At 42.1% G+C, this 21,920-nt stretch overlaps 1 protein-coding gene and 1 long non-coding RNA gene across 2 annotated transcripts in view; both read right to left on the bottom strand.

Annotated features, from left to right (window-relative positions):
* The window catches only part of LOC306642978 (uncharacterized protein), a 28,727-nt gene extending 8,320 nt beyond the window's left edge, over positions 1-20,407 (bottom strand). Inside the window, exon 1 of the mRNA XM_079108856.1 lies at positions 20,142-20,407. Coding sequence (XP_078964982.1) covers positions 20,142-20,348 — 207 coding nt within the window. The 5' untranslated portion in view covers positions 20,349-20,407. The remainder of the gene's footprint in view (positions 1-20,141) is intronic.
* Positions 2,811-3,591, bottom strand: LOC306643305. Its single transcript, XR_013758883.1, has 2 exons — positions 3,218-3,591; positions 2,811-3,175 (listed from the first exon to the last, which is right to left on the bottom strand). It is a non-coding gene; the product is annotated as an uncharacterized lncRNA (long non-coding RNA).
* Positions 20,408-21,920: the final 1,513 nt, after the last annotated feature.

Consider the following 21,920-nt stretch of genomic DNA (forward strand, 5'->3'; position numbering starts at 1 on the left):
GGAGGTGGTAACCTGCCCCCAAATGAAACAATATCCTCTCAAAAGAGAAGCATTGATAGGGATATAAAGTCTCTTGTGCACAACTTCTTAAAAGATGATTTGGTTGGTTTTATCAAATACGCTGTAATACACCAATCCTGCCTGTTTAACAAATAAAAAACACACTGGTGAGTACTAATTTGGGAAAAATCTGGTATTTGTTTCAGATATCCAGCCCACAGTACCTAATGGCAATGACACATAACTGTGGTTAGTTCAAAGTGCTAGATTTAAAGATGAGTTCTTTTGCAACCCTCTGAAAAGGAATTCCTAGTCACTACTCACTTTAAATGACAGGACTTCAATAGAAAAGTAACCATCCAGTACTGCTAGTGTCTCACCTCAGGGATTTAAAATCTTTCGTACTCCGTTTAATGAAAGTCTACCAGAAGTGTAAGCTGTGAGGGTTATAGCTGGATAAAGGAATTCTTTCATGATATGAGGATGATCTGCTTACAGCCAACCCCGACTATGAATTCTGATTATCAACTACTATTGTTGTGCTAAACCACCGCAGCTCATGTGGGTATGAAGAGTCCACTAAAATGGCTTATTTTGTAAGCAAGTCACCCACCTGGGATTCCAGATTAGCCAATGACCTGAATTTTGATGTCAGACAGAAAGCAGGCTAACTTGAGCCTTAAAGAATTCAGGACCTAAAGCCAGATACACAGGTTCTTGGAAATGTTAGTGTTCTGATTTAGATACTGTGTCCACCAAAACCTCACATGTGAGACCATGCAAGGTTTAGACAGGAAGTGACTGGGTTATGACAGTCTAACCTACTGAGTGCATTAACCCCCGACAGGGGTTGCTCGGTAACTGCAAGCAGGTAGGGTGTGGCTGGAGGAGGTGGGTCCCTGGGGACAAGTCTTTGGGGTTTACATTTTGTCTGTGCTGAGCAGAGTTCTGTCTACTTCCTGGCACCATGTTCCCAGATGCTTTCCTCCACCAGTCTTCTGCCATGATGTTCTGCCTCATTGAGGCCCTGAGGAATGGAGTCAGCCACCTAAGGACTGAGACCTCTGAAGCTGAGAACCCCAAATAAACTTTTCCTTCTCTAAAACTGTTCTTGTTGGGAATTTTGGGCAAGCACTGAAAAAGCTGACTAAAGCAGTCAGCATGCTGCCATATCTGGGTCTCCAATTTTGGGCTAATAGGTAAACTCCTGCATGAGGCCTTAAACGGAACAAGTAAAACATTTCACTTGTACACCAGAATGCCAAGTTGCCTTTGAGAAGTTAGACAAAGGCTCATGACAGCCCCTGCCCCAGGCCTGTCTGACTCATAAAGGTGTTAAGACTCTAGATAAATGAGAAACAAGGCACGGAACTTGCAGTTCTCTTACCCACTCTGGAGGCACACTGTGATGTAGCCTCTGGGTGAGAACAGCTTGACCGCCCAGTAAAAGGAGGTCCTCCTGCCTTTGGGGTGTCAGTAACACTGCTGATTTACCACAAGAGGTTGAGAAACCCACTCTGGACCAATCCATTACTGGGTTGGTTGCTCATCAAGTCCTGTCCTACTAAAGCAGAAGGATGGGTGTCAGCTGACTGCTGGGAGGGCAGGGAGATTCCAGGTGATCCTATCTGACCATCCAAACATCAACCTCAACATGAACCGTGACCTTAAATCAAGGAAACCTGCTGCCAGCAGATGACAATGGACCAATACAGCATGACGGCTCAGAGAGCTTGGAGACTCTCTGGCAAGTGGGATTTGCTTGATTAGCCTATCACTGAGCCAGACTGAGACGCCTTCACCAATGGGGGCAGGATACAGCAGTGGCCAGTGGACAGCTGGATACTCTGCAGTCATGGCACAACAGATTTTAAAAGCTGAGATCTTGCCGACACCATCAGCCCAGAAAGCCAAGCTAATTTCTCTCACCAGAGCTGTGACTGGCCAAAGGAAAGAAGGTAGGCATTTACACTGACTTAAATATGCCTTCAACATAGTACATGCACATGGAGTTATCTGGAAAGAAAGAGGACTCCTCACAGCTAAGAACAAGGGCATTAAGGGTCCTTGAAAATACTCTCAACACCTCTGCGTGAGTCAGAACCAGAACAGAAAAGACTTCAGACAATTAGAGTTCTCTTTAAGGAGCTGATCCCAAGATAGGGGCTCCCCTCAATGCAAAGTAACATGGACTATCTTCCATTGCAGAAGTGATCCCACGAGTGAGCAAAACACTGAAGAGCTAATGGAAGTGATATGTATTCTGGAGAGCCCACTCTGTGGGGAAAACAATTACCAACCATACCTTTAAAAAGATGGTGGCTGAAGTATGCCAAGAAACCCACCTGCTGTGGGTTAAGGTGTTTGCCAAATGTTCTCCTCAAATGGATTAAATTGAGCCCACAAAGAAATAGTATGTTATAGAGACCCTTTCTGGTACCATGGTGGGAGAGGTGGAAACTTGGCAATAATGAAATAAAAATTAAGAAAAAAAAAAAAAAACTAGGTTAAAGCAGTATGAAAAATGGTCAAACATTAACTGCTGTACAGGAGTCTGCTTCTTCCAGGTCACCACCAAGGCTGGAATTTCCTCTCCATTCCTTCTACAAAAAATCCCAAAGTTACAACAGGGAAAACCTTTCAATTCTAGAAACCCCTTCATCACCCAGTTTAAGCCCAAAGCAACGTAGAAAGGTAGTCACCCATTTGTCTATAAAAATTGACAGTGGGGGAAATGTAACGGGTCATCTGATTTGAACATAACCCTTGCTGCTCTGCCACTCTATCTTATTTTAAAACTGACTTTTCTCTTTTTCCTTCTTTTCTGTCTCCCCCGCCCCCTTCCTAACAATGGGAAAGCAAGATTCACCTTCCTCTTCCTGGCTAATTATCTCTCCTTCAGCTCCTGCACCATGTGAATGAAGAAATCAAGACTTCAGGGCTGAAGGGAAGAGAATGGGGATAGGGAAAGGAAAGAGTGAAATGAATCAAAATAATTTTCCTATGTGCTTATATAAATACACCACAGTGAATCCCACCATCATGAACATCCATAACAGTGTCCTAACTAAAATATGTTCCATGCTTGTACGATAATATCAACATGAATTCTACTGTCATGCATAACTAAAAAGAACCAATGAAACAACAAAAGTTCGGGCTGGCTACAGAAAATCTCAGAAATGGCTGTCCCTCAAGGGTTCAAGTAAATTACAACTCCTAACAGGGCACAGGTACAGTGTAATCTGAGAATCACTTCATGAAAGGCCCATTGTTCCCTGGGGCAGTCAGAATCACAGTCTCCAGAAAAAAAGGAGTCCTCTGTGTTTCTCCTTTGCTAGCAAAGCAATAAAACTTCTTTTATGATTTTTCTCAAAACCTTGTCCTCATTACTGGATCAACATTGGGGACAAGGACAGAAAGCAAGTCATTCTCTGCCTAACTTTTGAGATACTTCCTTTCCCAGTAATTCACTCATCTTTAAAATAAATTTACTTCTTACCCAAATCTGACTTTGGCGCATTTGACAGTATAGAAACAGCCCCATAACACCAAAAATTATCCCCTCAGAAATGTCATAAAATTCCCCATTCTACCTTTGGATCCCCAGCCTCCCAGTGTTCTGTGCTTCTCTCAATGTAAAAGACCCCTCCTTGCCTGACAGGAGCAGAGTGTGACAGCAGCAGAGGAAGCTCCCCAGAAGGAATGGGGCCTTCAACAATACCAGTGCGTAGGCTCCAAGACTGGCCCCAGTTCATGACTTTTTTTTTTTTTTTTTTGGTAAAATCTACCTGTATCTTTCCTCCTAGAAAATATTTTTGTGTCTTTAAAATAGTACTGATAAAATACATAGTTTATAAGAAATGAGGATGAAATTGGTGAACATGTTTTTTAAACTGACGGACCCAGAGAGGGGCACTGCTGAATGGAACACAAAGATGCCTGACTCAAGAGTCAGGCATCCTACCATTCTACCATCCTACCAGGGAATTCTCCCATGGACGACCTGCTCATTTAAGGACTGGAAGACCTTCCCCACCACGAGGCACTGTGCTGTCCCTTGTGTCTGCATGAAGTGAGTTTTGCCTTGGAAACACCCATAAGAATTCAGTGGGATAATCTTCTCAGCTCTTTGGAATAGTTTAATCTCCTTTCACAACTCTGAGGACCCAGAGAACACGGATCACCTTTGATACTAGTTTCTAGTACTGAAGAGAAATTTGTTAACTGACCAACAAAGTGTCTGCAAGGAAGAGAAACTAGAGTTGGGGGAAGAAAATCCTAATGTCCAATCCATGATCTCCTTAAATGAAACCTGTCCAGGACGTCCTGTGCTCCCCAGAGTACTCAGTTGCTAGTACAAGAGCCTCCATCCCCAAAATCCAGCAGCTCTGTAGGAGGGGTGACTGCACAGGGGCTGGTATCCTCTAGGACCACTAAGAGACACGGCAGCCATGGGAACCTTGTCAGTCTCACGCAGGTCCTAAATACAGAACAATGACCAGACATGGCAGTGACTGAGGACATATCACACCATCATGTTTCCTAAGGGGAGACTCGATAAGACATTCTGAAATGGTATCTGTGACTCAGAAACATAAATGGAGAAGAAACACAAAGGTATTTTACATCTGAGTGTCAGGTGATTATTCCCTGCATTCCTGTCACGTGGCTAATCATAAACAAAAATAATCATGTAAAAAATGCCATGAATTACAGTGAAAACAAATTAAAACATTTTGCTATATGAAATGTAGCATGAGTACACATTTAATAATGTAGTGAAGTGGAAGGAGGAATACAGCATTTAGAAAGACCATGCTTTGCACGGATTGGGAAAATCTAAGAGACTTCCGGGTAAGGAAAGAGTGACAAAGAATGCTACAGACCACGGCTACTCCCAATGATTCTTTCACTAAGTCAGGATTCCCCACACCAACCATCCATTCTGGGTCAGTGTAAGGGGTAAGCAAGGAGCTGCACAAAGAGGGTTCCAGATGTCTCAAAGGTAACCAGTCAGGCACAGGGCAAAGTAACCACTCCACTCTCACCACGTGGACCAGAAAGGACATATGTTAAGCTGAACCTGTGCTGGAGTGGAATTCACAGATTTAATACCTGACCTTAGAAAAGCCCAGGTCCCCACAGTCAGTTCTGGCTGCTGCCAGCCAACCCTTGGCTCATTTCACCATATCTAGCCCTGCAGACTTGACATTTCCTGACCTCCGCATGCCCAGGCAGCCTCTCCACAACGCTCCAGCACCTGAAAGTCAGACTGACAGGGACTCCAGACATCAGGAGACCAGAAGCTGGACTCAGAGCTTTGCTTGAGCTGAGAAAAAGATCTTCCAGATTAGGAGGTCTGCCCCTGTTATCTGTCTGTGCCTCTAACTGAATAATTTTAACCCCATCAACCCAGAGTAGACAAAGTTACATGCTCAGAATCCTCTAGCCCTGAGTTGCAGGTGAAGAAATTCAAAGTCTGGCTGAAGAACACAAAATTGACAGGTTCCTGGCCACGCTCCTTTTCAGTTTCCTACCTTGAAGAACAGCTAACCTTGCAAAGGGGAAATATGAATTTCACCTGGAATGTATGGTTATATCAATTTGCCAATATCAATAATGTATATTCAAAAATGTAAATAATACTGTGAGAATTACTTTATATTTTCAAATTTTATAACCTTCATGTCTGGTTTTGTGTGTGTGTGTGTGTGTGTGTGTGTGTGTGTGTGTGTACGCGCATGCACACGCATATTTGAATCCAGGGGTGCTGTGTCACTGAGCTTTATCCCCAGTCCTTATTAAGATTTATTTTGAGACAGAGTCTAAGTTGCTGAGGCTGACCTTAAACTTGTGATCCTCCTGCCTTAGGAATCCAAGGGACTGGGATTATAGGCATGAGCCACCACACCAAGCTCATCTTCTCATAATTTGAAAAGGCAGTCTGATCTCTACAAGAGACACTCCACTACAGCATCACTATCCATGAAAATTAAATATGAGCCACATGTGTAACTTTGAAATTTTAGTGATCACATAATAAATGAAAAGAAACAAGTGAAGTAAATTGTAATAAATTTATTTAGCCCAGCATATCTGAAACATTTCCATGTTAATAGGTAGCCAATGTAAAATTATTTATGATACATATTTTTGACACTAAACCTTCAAAACTACCTCTGTTTTTTTAAATTTCTAGCACTCCTCAATACAGACCACCCATGTTCCAGGTGTGTGACATCACCAGGTGGCAAGCTGCAAGTGCAGATCTAAGGGATCAGATGCCCTAGACCTCAAGTGAATGACCTGAAGCCCCTTTTCCATCAGAGGTGAGGAAATATAACTTTCCTCGTGAAAATTATCCTTTGGTCCATTTGGGGTTAAGAAGGTGCCCTGAGATAATTAAGTCCCCAATGGTAAAACACCACTCCCCAACTGCTGTTTGGCAGAGGCACATCCCCTTGGGGACATCAGACAGTGAATAATGCATGACATGGTCTCCACAGGAATGAATCCCATGTGGACCTCAGATCTGTCCTCACCTTGAACTCCAGAGTTTAGATGTGAAGGGAACAGACTAAAGACACACCTCTCATTTTGCATTTTAGTCTCGGCCCTATCCTTGTGGTTGTCTGTTTCATCCTTCGGCATGCAGTACTGAGTTCATGCATTGTTAACATGTCTTCATGTCCACATGCATTTCCATGTGACTCAAAATGATCTCACAAAACAGTAAACATTAACTCGGAGGAACAGGAACTCGGTGCCTGTCACATGCCTACGTCTTTGCAGTTGGTTTGAAATAGGCATGCCATTACTCCTGGCATCCTGTTTGCAATGAGTGGTTTGTTGGATAGCTATCAAGCATGACAAGCCACCACCAAGCTTAACAGTTTATGACTGAAATTGTTAGATCAAGATTAAGACCAATTTAGGCTGGTTATTTGCCAATTTACCTATGCTATTCTCCTAGTCTCAGCTGGGCTCCATCAGGAACATCTTCTCTTCATTGACTTTGTATCTCTGCTTTTGGGAGAGAGTGGGCTGTCTCCTGGGGCGCTTTTTCTCCTCTACATGGCATCTTACCCTTCGCAAGGCTTCGCGGAGTGGGTGGGGCTTGGAAAGGAAAAGCACAGCTTTCAAGACATGTTGGCCTAGCATGAAGCTGGCACACTTCCTGTTCCCTGCCTTCTACTGGCAGAGTTAGATCCAAAGCTTGGGAAGGAGATTCTGCATGTAAGTGGGAGCTGTAAAAAGCACACTGCCAAGGGCATGGACACTGGGAGCACTCAGGACTAGAGTCATTTTTGACATCTTTCATTCTGCCTTTTCTTTCAGATAAAGTTTATATGACTTTTCCAAATTAAGAAAACTTTCCAAACACCAAGTCTACTACTAAAATCTAGTCTGTGGTGGAACTCAGAATTACTACTGCCTGACTCCAAAACTCAAAGGCCTTTGTTCAACCACCCTAATCATGCAGATTCTCTAGGAAGTGAGGAGAAACTTGTGCAATAAATGCAAGATTCCTTTTAGATTGACATCCCCTGAGTACTTATTAGGAACAAAATGGTTTTGAAAAATATGGAATACTATGAATAAATAGCTTAGAGCTATGTTTAAGAAATAAAATCTCAAAGATATTTTTAGTTCTTTTTGTTAAATCTGAAAGTGTGTTTGCTGCAGTCCATAAATCTGCAATGTCTTTATTCCTTATTGGTATTTGCAGGCTATTTATCATTTTTTAACCTAGACTCACTGAAACAACCTTAATGTGGAAGCAAGACAGATCCACTGAGAAGACATTTTCTCCACCTACAATTTCACCCCAACACCTGAGTAGTGTGGAAGTCACCCTTGGATTTTAACAGGGTAAACCATTCTTGGAACCAAGCCTGTAATGTATCGACCTTTAAGGAAGGCTTATCCAAACCATAGCACCTGCATGTCTAATTTCTATCCTTTGCACATAGTCATCTTTGAGAGCCAAGTTTTTTCTCATTGAACTCAGTTCATATTTACTGAGATTACACTACATTCAGGGCACTGGGGTTGATACCTGTGGCAAAGGATTTTACTGAGAAACATTTCAGTACAAATAAAAGTCAAGCTGGCTATAGTGGTGCATACTGTAATCCCAGCAACTCAAGAGGCTGAGGTAGAAGTGAAGAACTTAGGTTTTCACCACTAAATATGGTAACTATAGGTAGTTCAAAGTTGTCCTTCAATGGATTGAAAAAAAAGTTTTCCTATAGTCCTAATTTGCCATAGGTTTTAATATGAATTGCCCTGTGGTTTGTCAGAAGCTTTTCTCTACCAACATAATTTTTGGAACCCTACTATGACGTATTATTGTATTTGAGAGGTGTCCCTCTTGTCCAGTCTTTCTTTTTATGTCGCTACCTCCAGTTTGCTAATGGTTTTGAGTATCTTTGTCAATATTCATGATGGAAGAGAGCATGCAATTTCCATTCTTGTGATGTGTGAGCTGGTAAACCTGCTCTTATAGAAGAATTGGTAAGTTTTTCTTCTACTTTAAGAAGTGATCACAAATTATTACTAGAACTTCCTTATTAAAAGTTTGGCAGAAATCACCATGAAAAGCACTTTTTTTTTTCCTTTATGTCGTTCTTTTCTTTTGTACCAGGGATTGAACTCAGGGGCACTTGAGCCCCATCTCCAGCCTTATTTTATATTTTATTTGGGGACAGGGTCTCACTGAGTTACTTAGTGCCTTGCTGTTGCTGAGACTGGCTTTGAATCTGCCATCCTCCTGCCTCAGCCTCTCAAGCTGCTGGGATTACAGGCATGTGCCACCATGCCCAGCTTTTATGTAGTTCTTTAGTGTTTTGTCTGTGGGTTTCCTTCTGGAGCTAGGTTTTTGCTTTGAGCCCAGGTTCAACCCATGGTTCTGCTTAAGCCGCACAAGTAGCAGGGACCTCTGGCATGCACTCCCAGGAGCAGCTGTTGGCCTCTTATAGGAATATGTAATTAAGTTAAATTTTATATTGTAGGTCTGTTTTCTATTTTGTCATCTCTAGGTCTATGAATGTATCTTATTTATTCTTGAAGTAATTTTTAAAATCCCTGGCTATCTAGGAATTTGTCCATAAGAGTTATTTTCCAGTTTCTAGACTTTCCTGGCAATTAAGATGGAATGAGGATGAATAATGTGGAAACTGAGGGCCCAGCATTTTGTAAATTGGCCCATGTCTCAGTGTAAGATGGAGAATATGCACAATTTAGCACTCATACCTCTGTGAGATAAATGAGAGGCACTAAAGCAAATTATAATTTTGATTGGCATTTTTCTGATAATTAATGATGATGAACAACTTTTCTATACCTTTACATATCTGCTAAATTTTTAGGGAAATGTTTATTTAGGCATTTTGCAATATTTAAATTTGGTTATTAGTTTGTTTACCCTTTTTTCTTTCTTTTTTGATAAGTTGTAGAATTTTCATAGGTTTTAGACATTAAACTTTTCTCAGATATGTGGTTGGCAAATATTTTCTCCAATCCATGGTCTACTTTTATATTTCATTGATTGATTCCTTTGCTGTATAAAAGCATTTTTAGCTTTATATGGTCTCACTTGTTTATTTTTGTTTCTCTTATTAAACATTCTCCATCCAATCCAAAACCACTACCAACACCAATGTCAAAGAACTTTTCCTATTTTCTTCTGGAAGTTTATGGCTTCAAGTTACATCACAATGAGATATCACCACATGCTTGTTAGGATGGCTGTTATCAAAATACGAGGTAATGTATACTGCAGAGGATGTGCAGAAAAGGAAACACTTGGACTCTCTTGCCAGGAAGATAAATTGGTATGGACATCATGGAAAATACTATGGGGGCTTTCTAAAAAAGTAAAACTAGAAATACCACATGACCCAGATATTTTCCTGAGCATATGCCTCTATTACTCAGGGTCCTTCAGAAGAATGGAATCAGTAAAATCTCTACATGTACTTATAGAAAGGGACTTATCAGATTGACTCACATGATCACAGGATGAATAGTTCCAAAACTATTACCTGAAGGTTGGCAAAACTGGGAAACTGGTAATATTTAGTACAAGATGCTGGAAGTCTCATAAATTGCAGTCAATGAAGCATCTACAGTTCAACACAGGGGGCTAGAAATACCCCCATAGAGCCAGTGTTGCAAGACCACAAAGGCTGGAGAATCTAAAGTCAGAAGTCCACAGGTGACACCCACTCAAAATAAAACACCCATTCAAGAAGCTTGGAATACAAGCCAGTGACAGAAGGTCTGCTTTTTTTCAAACCCAACCTGTTGTGCATACATACACACACACACACACACACACACTCATGATAGGTCTTCCCCCACTGCTTTCTCACTCAATCATCTGGAAACAGACTCAGACACACCCACAGGTAATCTAGACCAATTTTTAAGCAAACCTCAATCCACTCACATTGACAGCCCAAACTAACCATTGCAATGAAAAAAATGAAGTCCACCTTTAAGAATAGCTACACTCTCAAGTTCATTTCAACACTATCCACAACAGCCATTTCATGAAAACAACCTAAATGTCCATCAAAGAATAATGAGGGGCTGGGGAGATAGCTCGCAAGCACAAGACCCTGGGTTCAATCCCCAGCACCGCAAAAAAAAAAAAAAGAATAATGAAATAAGAAAACTAGGGTATATTTTTTATATAAACATACATATATAATCTTCTTCAGTTTTTTAAAATTACTTTGAGGCAGGGTCTTTTAAGATGCAGAGGGTCTCACTAAGATGCTGAGGCTGGCTTCAAACTTGTGATCTTCCTCCTTTAGTCTTACAAGTCCCTGGAAATACAAAAGGCATGTGCCACCACACCTGATTCATCAATCAGCTTTTAAAAAAAAGATACAGATACTGTAGTTGGGAGTAGTGGCAAAAGTTGAAGGCCAGTCTTAATAATTTAGCAAGATGCTGTCTTAAAAGTAAAAATGACTCAGGATATATCTCACTGGTAAAGCAACCCTGGAATCAATCCCCAGCAATAAAAGAATATTTTGCCATTTGCAATAACATGATGAAGCTGGAGGAGTTCATTCCTAGTACACAGGAAGAAATTTATTGCATACTCTATGTGTGGAATGGGGGGGGAGAAATGAATACACAGGAAGAGTGGTGGTTATCTGAGGACTATAGTTAATAATATTGTATCACACACTGGAAGTTCACAAGGACAGTAGAATTTTAGGTGTTCTTACTACAGAATGAAGTAATTATGTGAGATTACAGGTCTTACTAACACAAGTCAATTGTACATAATAATGTGATTCAGTGTGACATTTTCATATATGCAAACACATGTATTGATAATATTCAAATACCCTTCTTCCACCCTTTATGCCCCAGCAACCTCCCCAGTCATAGTAATCAATATTCTACCTTCACATAAATTTTATTTAAGTTATCATGTATGAGATGTGATACTTTGTGTGTTTTTCTTCACTTAGCATTACATCATCCAATTCCACCTATTTTGCTTAACATTACAGGGTTTTAGTTTCATTTATTTTGGGTAACATACCATTGTGAATATATAACATACTTTCTGATGGAGATGCTACAGTGCTTATTTATATTACTGATTTTTCACTTTATATGCATTGCTAAATATACTGTTTTGAAACTTACACTTATACAACAAAGGAAAGAAACAACAACGAAAGAATAAAGGAAACAGTGCTCCTTGGCCTGATTTTATCAAACTGAAAAGAAGCAACCCAAAGCATGGAAAAAGATCCATGTATCTATTTTACTTTAAATTCGTTAACAAAAAAGGCAATACTAATAGTAATATCCTAATTCTCCTTGAACCTGTCACACACTAATTTGGGATTGTTCAATAGATCATACCACACACACACACACACACACACACGGACACACTGTTCTCATGTAAACAATGAGATAAAATGTTAGGGTGACAGATGTGTGATTCAGTCTTTCTGCACTTGTATACTTCCAGTGTTCCAATTATTTGGCACACTGCTCCCAAGTTCACTTCACCCATCAATTTATCTACAACTGAAGTCTTTACTTATTTGTGTGTGACAGAGACACACAGACAGAGATGGGCTATCACTCCTTTGCTCATTTCTGCCTCAGCCAGGCAAGCAATTCTGCCTTGGGGACGCACGGAGTGACACTGACATAGCACTCCTCCTCAAGCAGGTGCACCTCGAGCAGCTGATGTGCTGAGTGGTGAGGAGGTGAGGTTCAGGGCAGTGGTGTCTGGGTATGCACATGGGCTGTGGCAGGACTTTGGACCAAGTCCTACCATGAAGAGCAGGTGCACCTTGAGCAGGTGATGTGCTGAATGGTGAGGAGGTGAGGTTCAGGGCAGTGGTGTCTGGGTATGTGAATGGGCTATGGTAGGACTTTGGACCAAGTCCTACCCATGATCACCTTTTTAAAACACACCCACTGCATTGCTTACATTCTTATGTATCTTCTACCATCCTACAGGGAGCAGAGACAATTCACATCCAGATAGCTCAGCACTGACTTTTCTCAGAGTCCTCTTCCTTTGAAATACCTTCCTTTGAAATACCTTCCTCTGTCCCTTATCTCTTTCAAACGACTGCTTTTATAATATCTGTGGAACCTTTAAATACAGAATAACTGGGAGGTGAATCAGTACTTGTTTCACTTCTTAGGATGCGGAAAGCCAATCTCTCTCTCTGTGACCTCCATCTTCTACCCATAGAAATGAATACAGTAATACAGACTTGCAACTCTAGATCTCATCCTGAGCCAACCCGTAATAATATCAAAGTCAAGAATGCAATCTCAGGCTGGGGATATAGCTCAGTCGGTAGAGTGCTTGCCTCACATGCACATGGCCCTGGGTTCAATCCCCAGCAAAAAAAAAAAAAGAATGCAATCTCTACCAAGGATTGTGGCACACACGCAATCCCAGCTGCTTGGGAGGCTGAATCTGGGGGATCACAACTTTCAGTCCAGCCTCAGTAACTTAGCAAGACCCTGTCTCAAGATAAAATAAAGGGAGATGGTGCCATGGTTCACTGATAAAACATACATCAGTCCTATCCTCAGTCCCACAAAGATAAAATACAATTCCTGTTCTCTTTCTGTGATGTTAAAGTCCTCACAAACAAGGAAGGGAATTGGAGATAATGCTAGATCTTCTAAAACACAGCTGTGTATTCTAGTTTTCAACATTCAAGTTTCCACACTTTTCTAAGTTATTCCTACACACTTTATTTTGACATTACTGTCACTAGAATTGTTCTTGATTTCATTTTTGAATACTTATTTTCTTATGTATGTAAACAACTGATTGATCTTGAATGTGGTTACTTTTCTGAGCTCACTTGTAGATTCTAATTCTTTTTAGTGAATTCCTACCTTGAAAATATCCACTTTAAAAATACTTCTGGGGGGAATATAGCTTAGTTGGTAGAGTGCTTGCCTTTCATGCACAAGGCCCTGGGTTCAATCCCCAGCACCATGAAAAAAAAAAAAAACTTCCATCTCACACCTCATTTGGGGAAAAAAAAAAACACAAAACTGAGACAGCAAGAGACACAAACAAGTTACAATACACTTTACTTTAACAAAGGCAAAGTTACTAGTGAGAATCTCCATCAAATTCTAGTCCTTATGAATCAGAAAGCAAGAGAAGACCACAAGCTGCCACAAACACATTTCCAGGCACCAAAAATGAGAGAAACACTAGCCAGGAAAGCTTCCTGTTCCCCACCTACAAGACAGAATCAGGAAAGAAATCCACCAATCTCTAAAACTAAAAAACAAGTATTATCAGGAAACTATGTCAGCCTCAGACCTCCCCTTTTGTAGATCAGGGTTGTTCACTGCAAATTTAAAAATGTCACCATTAGCTTTAGAAGATTTCTTAGGTATAAATTCTGAGATGTAGTTTAAAGCAAAGAGGGAAAGTTTCCTCAGGGCACAACACAGAATTTACATTCCAAAGAAGCTTCAATTAAGGAAGGAAGCAGAAAATATTAACACTTTAGACTGAAGAAGTTGTCTGACCAAAGTGTTGCTGTTTCTGACAATCAGTTGTAACCTTCAAACATATTTTGCAAATGATTTGCACAGTTTTGACAACTACTACTGAGCTTTAACATCAGCCACATTAGCATTTGGCCACATGGTTAAATTAAACTGCAGAAAAGAAACTTTCCTATGATGAAAGAAATCTTCACAAGATAATTGCTAAAAATAATAGGAATTTGTCCTTTTACACTTATGAATGTTTTAAGCACCCTGACAAAGGATTAATGACACAGTATTAGCAGAGTCATGCTCCTTTCACAAACTATAGAATCGTTCTACCTCCTAGTGACTGCTGGCATTGCTCACCTTAGGGTCATAAGCATTTCTCTTCTCTTTGTTTTGATGGGGATTTAACACAGGGCACATTAAACCTGAGCTACATAATCAGCCCGTTTTAAACTTTTAAGACATGTCTTGCTAAGTTAGAAAAGGTTACCTAACTTCCTGAGGTTGACCTTGAAATTGTAATCTTCCTGCTTCAGCCTTCTGATCTTTGGGATTATAGGCATATGCCACCACACCTAGCTAGAAAACAAATCCTTTGAAAAGTTCTTGGTAAAACAATTTAAAAGTACTGTGCCCATTTGAAATGTAGTATGAGAAACAAATAGCTAATAATATTGTGGAGAGGGTTAATTATCACTGGGAATGTGGAAAATAAGCTGGAATTTCAGGAACTTATTGACAGACGGATAAGGGTTTAGGCTGGGAGACAGTATTCTGGATTTGACATTTGCTTCCTATGCATTTAGAATATTCAGGAGGATCCAGGCAGGGTGGCATATCTATAATCCCAGCAACTCAGAAGACTTTCCAAGGCCAACCTGAGCAACTGGTGAGACACTGCCTCAAAAAAAAAAAAAAAAAAAAAAAAAAGTACTGGGAATGTAGCTCAGTTGTAAAGTACCACTGGGTTCAATCCCAAGTCACACACACACACTCCAAAACTAAAAAAAGGGGGTGAAGAAAAGCAATCCCAAGAGGAAGGAGGAACTGAGGACCTTACAGACCACAGCTCTCACCATGCAGGAAAGCAACACATACCTAATTGTGATTCTGATGATCATCCCACTCCTTGATCCACCACACCATCCGGCAAGGTGCTGGAATGCTGGTACACACCTGCCCAGATAGGACTTCAGGTAGGGGCTGAAGACACTCTGCATGGATAGGGCAGGACGCCCAGGATCCCCACCGCTGACATGCCCCGCTTGACTGTCTAGTTGGGACTCAGGGTTGACCTGCCCCAGAGCAGTCCCAGCCCTATGGACTACATACACTACCACAGGGACTCAAGTCCAGGACACCCAGTTTCCAGGACAGTCAGTGCAGCCAGTTTCCAGCGCCTTGGTCTCTCTCTCAGGAGGACACTGCACACTCACCATTTACTGGCTTCTGAGTGGCCCAGTCTCCTCCCTGTAGACCCAGCACCTGCACAGCAGAGCAAACCCAGCCTCCTGAACACAGTGGAAGCCCAGAGAAGGATACCAACACTGGCAGGCTGCAGAGACAGGAGCCACCAGGGATGCTCAGAGCCGGCCCTCCTCACTGGCTGTGCTGGACTGAACGAGGCTCCCCTAGGGGCTCCTGAGTGACAGGGTCTAAGGGCTCACCGCCTCACACTGAGCCCAGTGAGTGCTCCATCTGGGTGACAGATGACATCAGAATCAGTGAGGTCAGAATGACAGGTTCTTGGCCGCAGCGATCTTTCTTCTTTTGCGGTGCTGGAAGTGAAATCTACAGCCTCAGCCCTCAGCTGATTCAAGGTAAGGCTCCTCGTAGGAGAGGGTCCAGCCGCGCCAGGACATCTGCATTCAACATTGCACGCGAGCTCCTTTTAATCTATGGGTCACATACGTCTGTACAGTACTCATGAATGGAAACAGTGTAATGACAATTACTGTAGAATTTCACGTCACTTTTCTGTTCTGTGCTCCTGGGAAGAGACAGACTGGACTTTTAACTGGGAAGCACCCTCCTCCAACTGCAGCCATGTTGGATGATGATATGTGTGGCACAAGGGTACTTAAAATTTTCTAGCATTCACATTAAAAAAAAAAAACATAAAAAAATAAACTCCTGAAGTTCCAGGAAGTGAGGCCCATGTCTTCAGATATACCCACAGCTTTGATTCTGTCCTTTAAATGCATTAGAGAAAAACTTCTTATTTTGCAATTTGGTCTTAGACCTAATGGCCAGGCTATGATATTGTTTTCCTCCTATGATAAAAGTCCCACAATTAATAAGCAGCTGGGCTTGGAATCAAGATGAGTGTGTATAACTTGAAAGCCCAAATACCTCCAAACCACATGACTCATACAAGTATTCTTATTATTTTAGGACTTACTTAGTAACTTACTCAAAAAAGCAGAAATTGTGATATATATTATTACATATGTATTACATTATACATGTAATGTAGATATATACACATATTACATTACACAAATAGTACAGGTATATAATACATGTATTAATGTATGATGTATAAGTATATATATCTATATCATAGATATGTAATATATAGTATGTACAATCATTACATATATTGAACATGTGATATGTATGTTACCTGCATGTATATATGTATACACATATAATATATACATAACACATATAATATATACATACAGGGGTTGGGGCTGTAGCTTAGTGGCAGAGCAGTTGCCTGGCACATGTGAGGCACTGGGTTTGATCCCCAGCACTGCATAAAAATAAACAAATAAAATGCAGGCATTCTGTGCATCTACAACTACAAAAAAAATTTTTTTAAATATATATGTATAATACATGTATACATACCTATGTATTATATACACACATAATGTTCTGTGTATAATTAATATATTACATATATAATATATATGTGTATATAACAATATGACACAAAGAAAGAAAAATTCTCATACATCTAAAATCTAAGTGACCATGAAGTTCCCATTACAGGACCCAGGGACGTCCTGGTTCAGTTTATAACAAGGACAGACACCAGTCAGAAGTTATCTCACCCCTCTTTTACAAATCAGAAAATGACTCAGCTTTCTACATACTTTTCTGACCGTAGGTGGACATGGGCTGTAGAGGCATGGAGCAGAGAACTCCTTTACTGGGGACACAGAGTAAAAGGAGCAGGAGGAGAAACACGTAATCAATTCCAATTCCTGGAACTGGAATTTGAATGTTTGGGCATGTGGATGACATGGGAGTCTACGGTGAAAAGGGCACTACGAGATTTAGAAAGAAAATTCATGGGAGTATCTGCAGGTGTCTTCCAGGTGCTTTGTCAGCTGCGGGCCACAGCACATACATGTGTTAGTAGCCTCCAGAATAAGTGTAATCCACCCACGTCCTCTAAAATCATTCCCAGCGTAGAGAGGAGAAAACACAGGTTTCTGGACATCAGATGGCAACTCAGCAGCACAGACAACTACCCAGAGAGAGAACTGTCTGAAATTCCTTCTAAGCTCCTCAAAGACTGGTTTGCTCCTGATGCAGGAGATGTTCGTCTGGAGAAACTATTTTCTTCCTATTTTTAAGAGAGTGCCTAGAGAAGACATCCCAGGAGCAACACAACTATTTTTCCTTTTTTCATGTTAAGGGAAGTCTTCAGAAAGAGTCATCAATCCAGATTCCTCCTTAAAAGGACAAATGCTTGGCAATTATGCGGTGCAAAAAAGCACATCATAGGCCCAGAGCCTGACTTGGAAGAAAAAAATCTAAAAGGCTTATAAGAAATTGAAAAAAATCATGAAACTATTTCTGAAAATAAATAACTCACTTTGTTGTAATCTTCACAACAAATCATTCAGTAAACAATGAATCATGTGTGAAGATTACAGAATTTGCCAAATTTTATCCCATATGATTTTGTACTAGACTCCAAAATCCAGATAATATGATGCATGGTTGTCAGAAACATTCAGGATAAAACAAAATAAAACCCTCAAGAGAGACAAGATGTTTTATTTTGTTTTATTTTTGAGGAACAGGAAAAAGGTTTATTGCTTTGATAGCAAAGGAGAAACACAGTGGACTTCTGTCCCAGAGACTGTGATTCTCCTCATCAGCAGGAACAGGGGGCTTTTAAAGAGGCAAGTCAAAGGCTACCCTCCACATGTGCTCAGTTGGAGTTGTAATTCACTTGTTAATTTGGGAGACAGGCATTTGTGAGACCTTGTGCTACCATCCCCAAACTCGGGATTACTTCATTTCTATGGTGGGTGTGCACTCAAGGACAGATAAATTGGCCTAAAATGGAGAAGAAAGGCAATCCTGCTTCTCCTGAGATTAAGGAGGGGGAGAGATTGAGGAGGAGCAGGGAGAGAGGAATAGAAAATAACATGTCCATTTTAAAAATAATTTGCAGAGGCAGAGCAGCAAGGGCTGTATTCAAAGCATAAAGTAGACGGAAATATATTCATTTTTCTGCAGCAATGGGGATGAGAGATTTTCCCTATTCTTCCTGTTAGAATTTCCAAAGATAAGCCATAGAATTCCATTTGAAATAGCCCCAAAAAATGGAACAGACAAGAAACTTACAATACACACTCAGGAGAAGAAACCAGGCAAATAAACATTTTTAATGATTAAAAGCAAAATCATTTCCTCCCTGAAATCCAAATCTATCTGCCTCTTTGGAAATATTTTCTTATCTTTGAATTCAGAAACCACAAAAGAAATACAGGTTGAACTGTCAAATTGATACAGGAGATATCTGTGTTCAATAATCATACAAAAATCAACATCTTTAGAAATTGGAGAAATGTAAAATAAAACCCCATCGTAGACAAAATTAAATAGTATGGATGAAGATGTGAAAGACATGAATTCTCATAAACTGAAGGAGTTTGTTATCTATTTGTGGAAACTGTTTTGCTATTGAAGATACAGGATACTCCCCACCACAAACAGAGACTGAGGGGCATCACAGCACAGTGACCACGACAGCATGTGAGAACAGGCAGCTCCAACCAAACACGGAACCCAGGGGAGCTTCGAGAGGATGTGCGAATGTGCGCTTTGGAAGAGATAATAGAGAACCGCGGGGAAGATGGTCTCCAGGGCCAGGCACATTCTTGATCATATATCCAGTTTAAAAACGGTACAAAGCTCCATGACATCTATGAACATATCATAGTGAATTTCACTTTCTGTGCATCTATAAAGCACAAATTTAAACATCTATAAATAAATAGAAGGAAGACCAGGAGAAGGCGAATGGAGAAGGCAGGAGGAAAGGGGAAGTATTGGAGCCTGAAATGGTGCAGATTATATTCCACGCTTGTTGGATTGTGTCAAATAAATCCCAATAGTACGTATAACTGTAATGCACTAGTAAAAAAATTCAGCATGCTTCACTTTTAATAAAAGGAAGGAAGCAAAGCATAAAGTTCTAAAACTCATCCAGTTAAATGTGTTGTTAGCCAAGAAACCTCTGAATTTCAAGAGCAAAACAAGTGGCTGATAGGTGAATATCAGCATGACACTTAATGATCACGTAATCGCAACATAAACAACATCCACACACGAATCCACGTGCACGTAAAAATCACATTCCTCACTCAATGGAAAAGTCCTTATAAATGAACCACAAGGCCAACCTCGGCTACTTAGCGAGTCCCAGTCTCCAAATAAGAAATAAGAAGCACCAGGCTGCAGGCAGAGGTGAAGCGGCCCTGCGGCCCACCTCCAGCACCGGGAAGCAAGCTGGGGGCCTCGGGCCAGCGAGGTCCCTCCAGACCCGCGCTCCTGTCCGGCAGGACACCCCTCGTGAGGGGCAGTCCGAGCTCCTGTCAATCACGCCGCCTGGGGAGACGCTGGGCTGCGCGCGCACCACCAGGCAGAGCCGGAGGCCGGAGCCGGGGGCGTCCTGACCTGCGAGTCTGCCGCGGCCGGCGGCGGGCGCAGGGGCTCCGCCGGAGGAGGGCTCGGGCCTGCAGCCCAGAGACCGCGGGGCCCCGTCGCAGCTCGGCTCCGCGCAGCCCGTCCGCTCTCCCAGGCCTCCCTCCCGGGCCGCCCACCCCGGGCTCCAGATGCCGCTGCGCACTCACCATTTCCGGGCACTTGGGAGCCAAGCCGGCTCCCCAGGAGCGTCGCGCCAGCAGGCGGAGCCGAGGGGCCCCTGAGCGTCCGCCCGAAGCCTGGAGCCGGAGGGCGGCAATGGCGGACTCGGAGCCCAGTGCCCGGCCAGATCGCGGGGGCCCGCCCACTCCGGGCGGCCGTGCGGGGATTGGACGGTTCTCACTGCGGCTCCTCATTGGCCACGGCTCCAGGCCGCGCCCCCTGAGCCTCAGCCCAGTGAGCTTCCTTCTGAATGACAGAAGGTGAGAACCAATCCGGGCTGCAGGAGGTAAGAAGGACCGGGGGGCCACTGCCCCAGGCCACGCCCCCTGAGCCTCAGCCCAGTGAGATTCTTCTGAGTGGCGGAAGGTGAGAACCAACCCGGCTGCCTGGGTCAGAGGGATAGGCGGCAGCTATTTCTTTTTTCTGGGAGGTCTGGAAATTACACCCCGAAGCTCCAGCCTGCAGCGATTTTCAGAGAAATTTTCCTCCCAACAAGTGGGGTCTCGCCCAAGCTTCAGAACATTTGCATTTAAGCTTGCATGTGAGGTCATCTCAATTTATGGATTGCATGTGTTGCCATATTATTCATGAATGAAAATAGTGACAGTTATTGTAAAGTTTCATTTAACTTTTCTGCTCTCTGGTCTTGTGAGGAGACAGATTAAGCTTTCAACTGGGAGGCAACCCCCTAAAGCAACGGTGTCCAATGAAAACCATGTGGGAGCATAAAAGTAATGTAAATATTCTAGTATTCACAATTAAAAAAGAAAAACAGTTGAAATTGACTTTAATAACATAACTCAATATATCCAAAATATTTATGTGACTAATGAAATACTTCTAAGGAAGTATTTGGAACGACACCCTCAAATCTGACTCATATCTCAATTCACAGCAACCACTGTTCATGATTTGAGAGCTATGGGATGGGTTTCTGTACATCGGGGAGGCAAGTGGCCCGATTAAATCTTTTCTATGCTATAGTTGAGGGGTACAGTTCCTTACTAGTATTTCTGAGACCCAAAGAGCAATGCCCTGAGTAAGAGCTGGAAGCTCCAACCAGGAAGTGTCCAAAAATTCTTCACTCTTTCCTGTAAGCACACAGGATGGGAAGTGGACCTCAACAGATTCAGAGAAGCCTTTATTCCTTAGTGGACTTGGTGCCGTTGGGGCCCATTTTCCAGATGGAGAAAATGGCTGTGAGTTACAGAGGGGATTTTGGTTTTATAGGGTACAATGATTTCATTGGAAGCTGTGTACCTGCAGCTTTGGCCCTTAGGGGCTAGGTGTACAGGTTAAAATTTTGAAACTCATTGTTGTCTGGGGAGATAAGAGCCCAGACCGCTCGGGATGAGTACTCAAATCTTGTCCATTATTACTTAGGACTGATTTCCCATGGAGGAAGATCAAGGTTTAGGTGCCAGCATTCGGTATCTGCCCCTCTCCCCAGGGTCCACTGTTATCAGGAAAGAATGCTCTGGGAGAGGTTCAATGTCTGGCAGATTTTCTCCTCCTCCTCCAGGCCACTCCATTCCTCTGTTTTTCTTGGGGAGCTGTCTTATAGGAATACTGTTTTCTATGACCCTTCATTTCCCTCTTGATGCTGGTCACAGGTTCTCTCCCATTGTAGGTACCAGACAGCGCACAAAGGAAGGTGGGGCCCAGGAGGTGGGGACACATACTCTGCAATCTGTCCACATCCTTGACTCTGTGGTTTAAATACATTAAATGCAATCTTCTCATTTGGCGATTTGGCCTTAGACCTA

Source organism: Sciurus vulgaris (genome assembly GCF_902686455.1).
Source record: "Sciurus vulgaris genome assembly, chromosome: 13".
Classification (NCBI taxonomy): domain Eukaryota; kingdom Metazoa; phylum Chordata; class Mammalia; order Rodentia; family Sciuridae; genus Sciurus; species Sciurus vulgaris.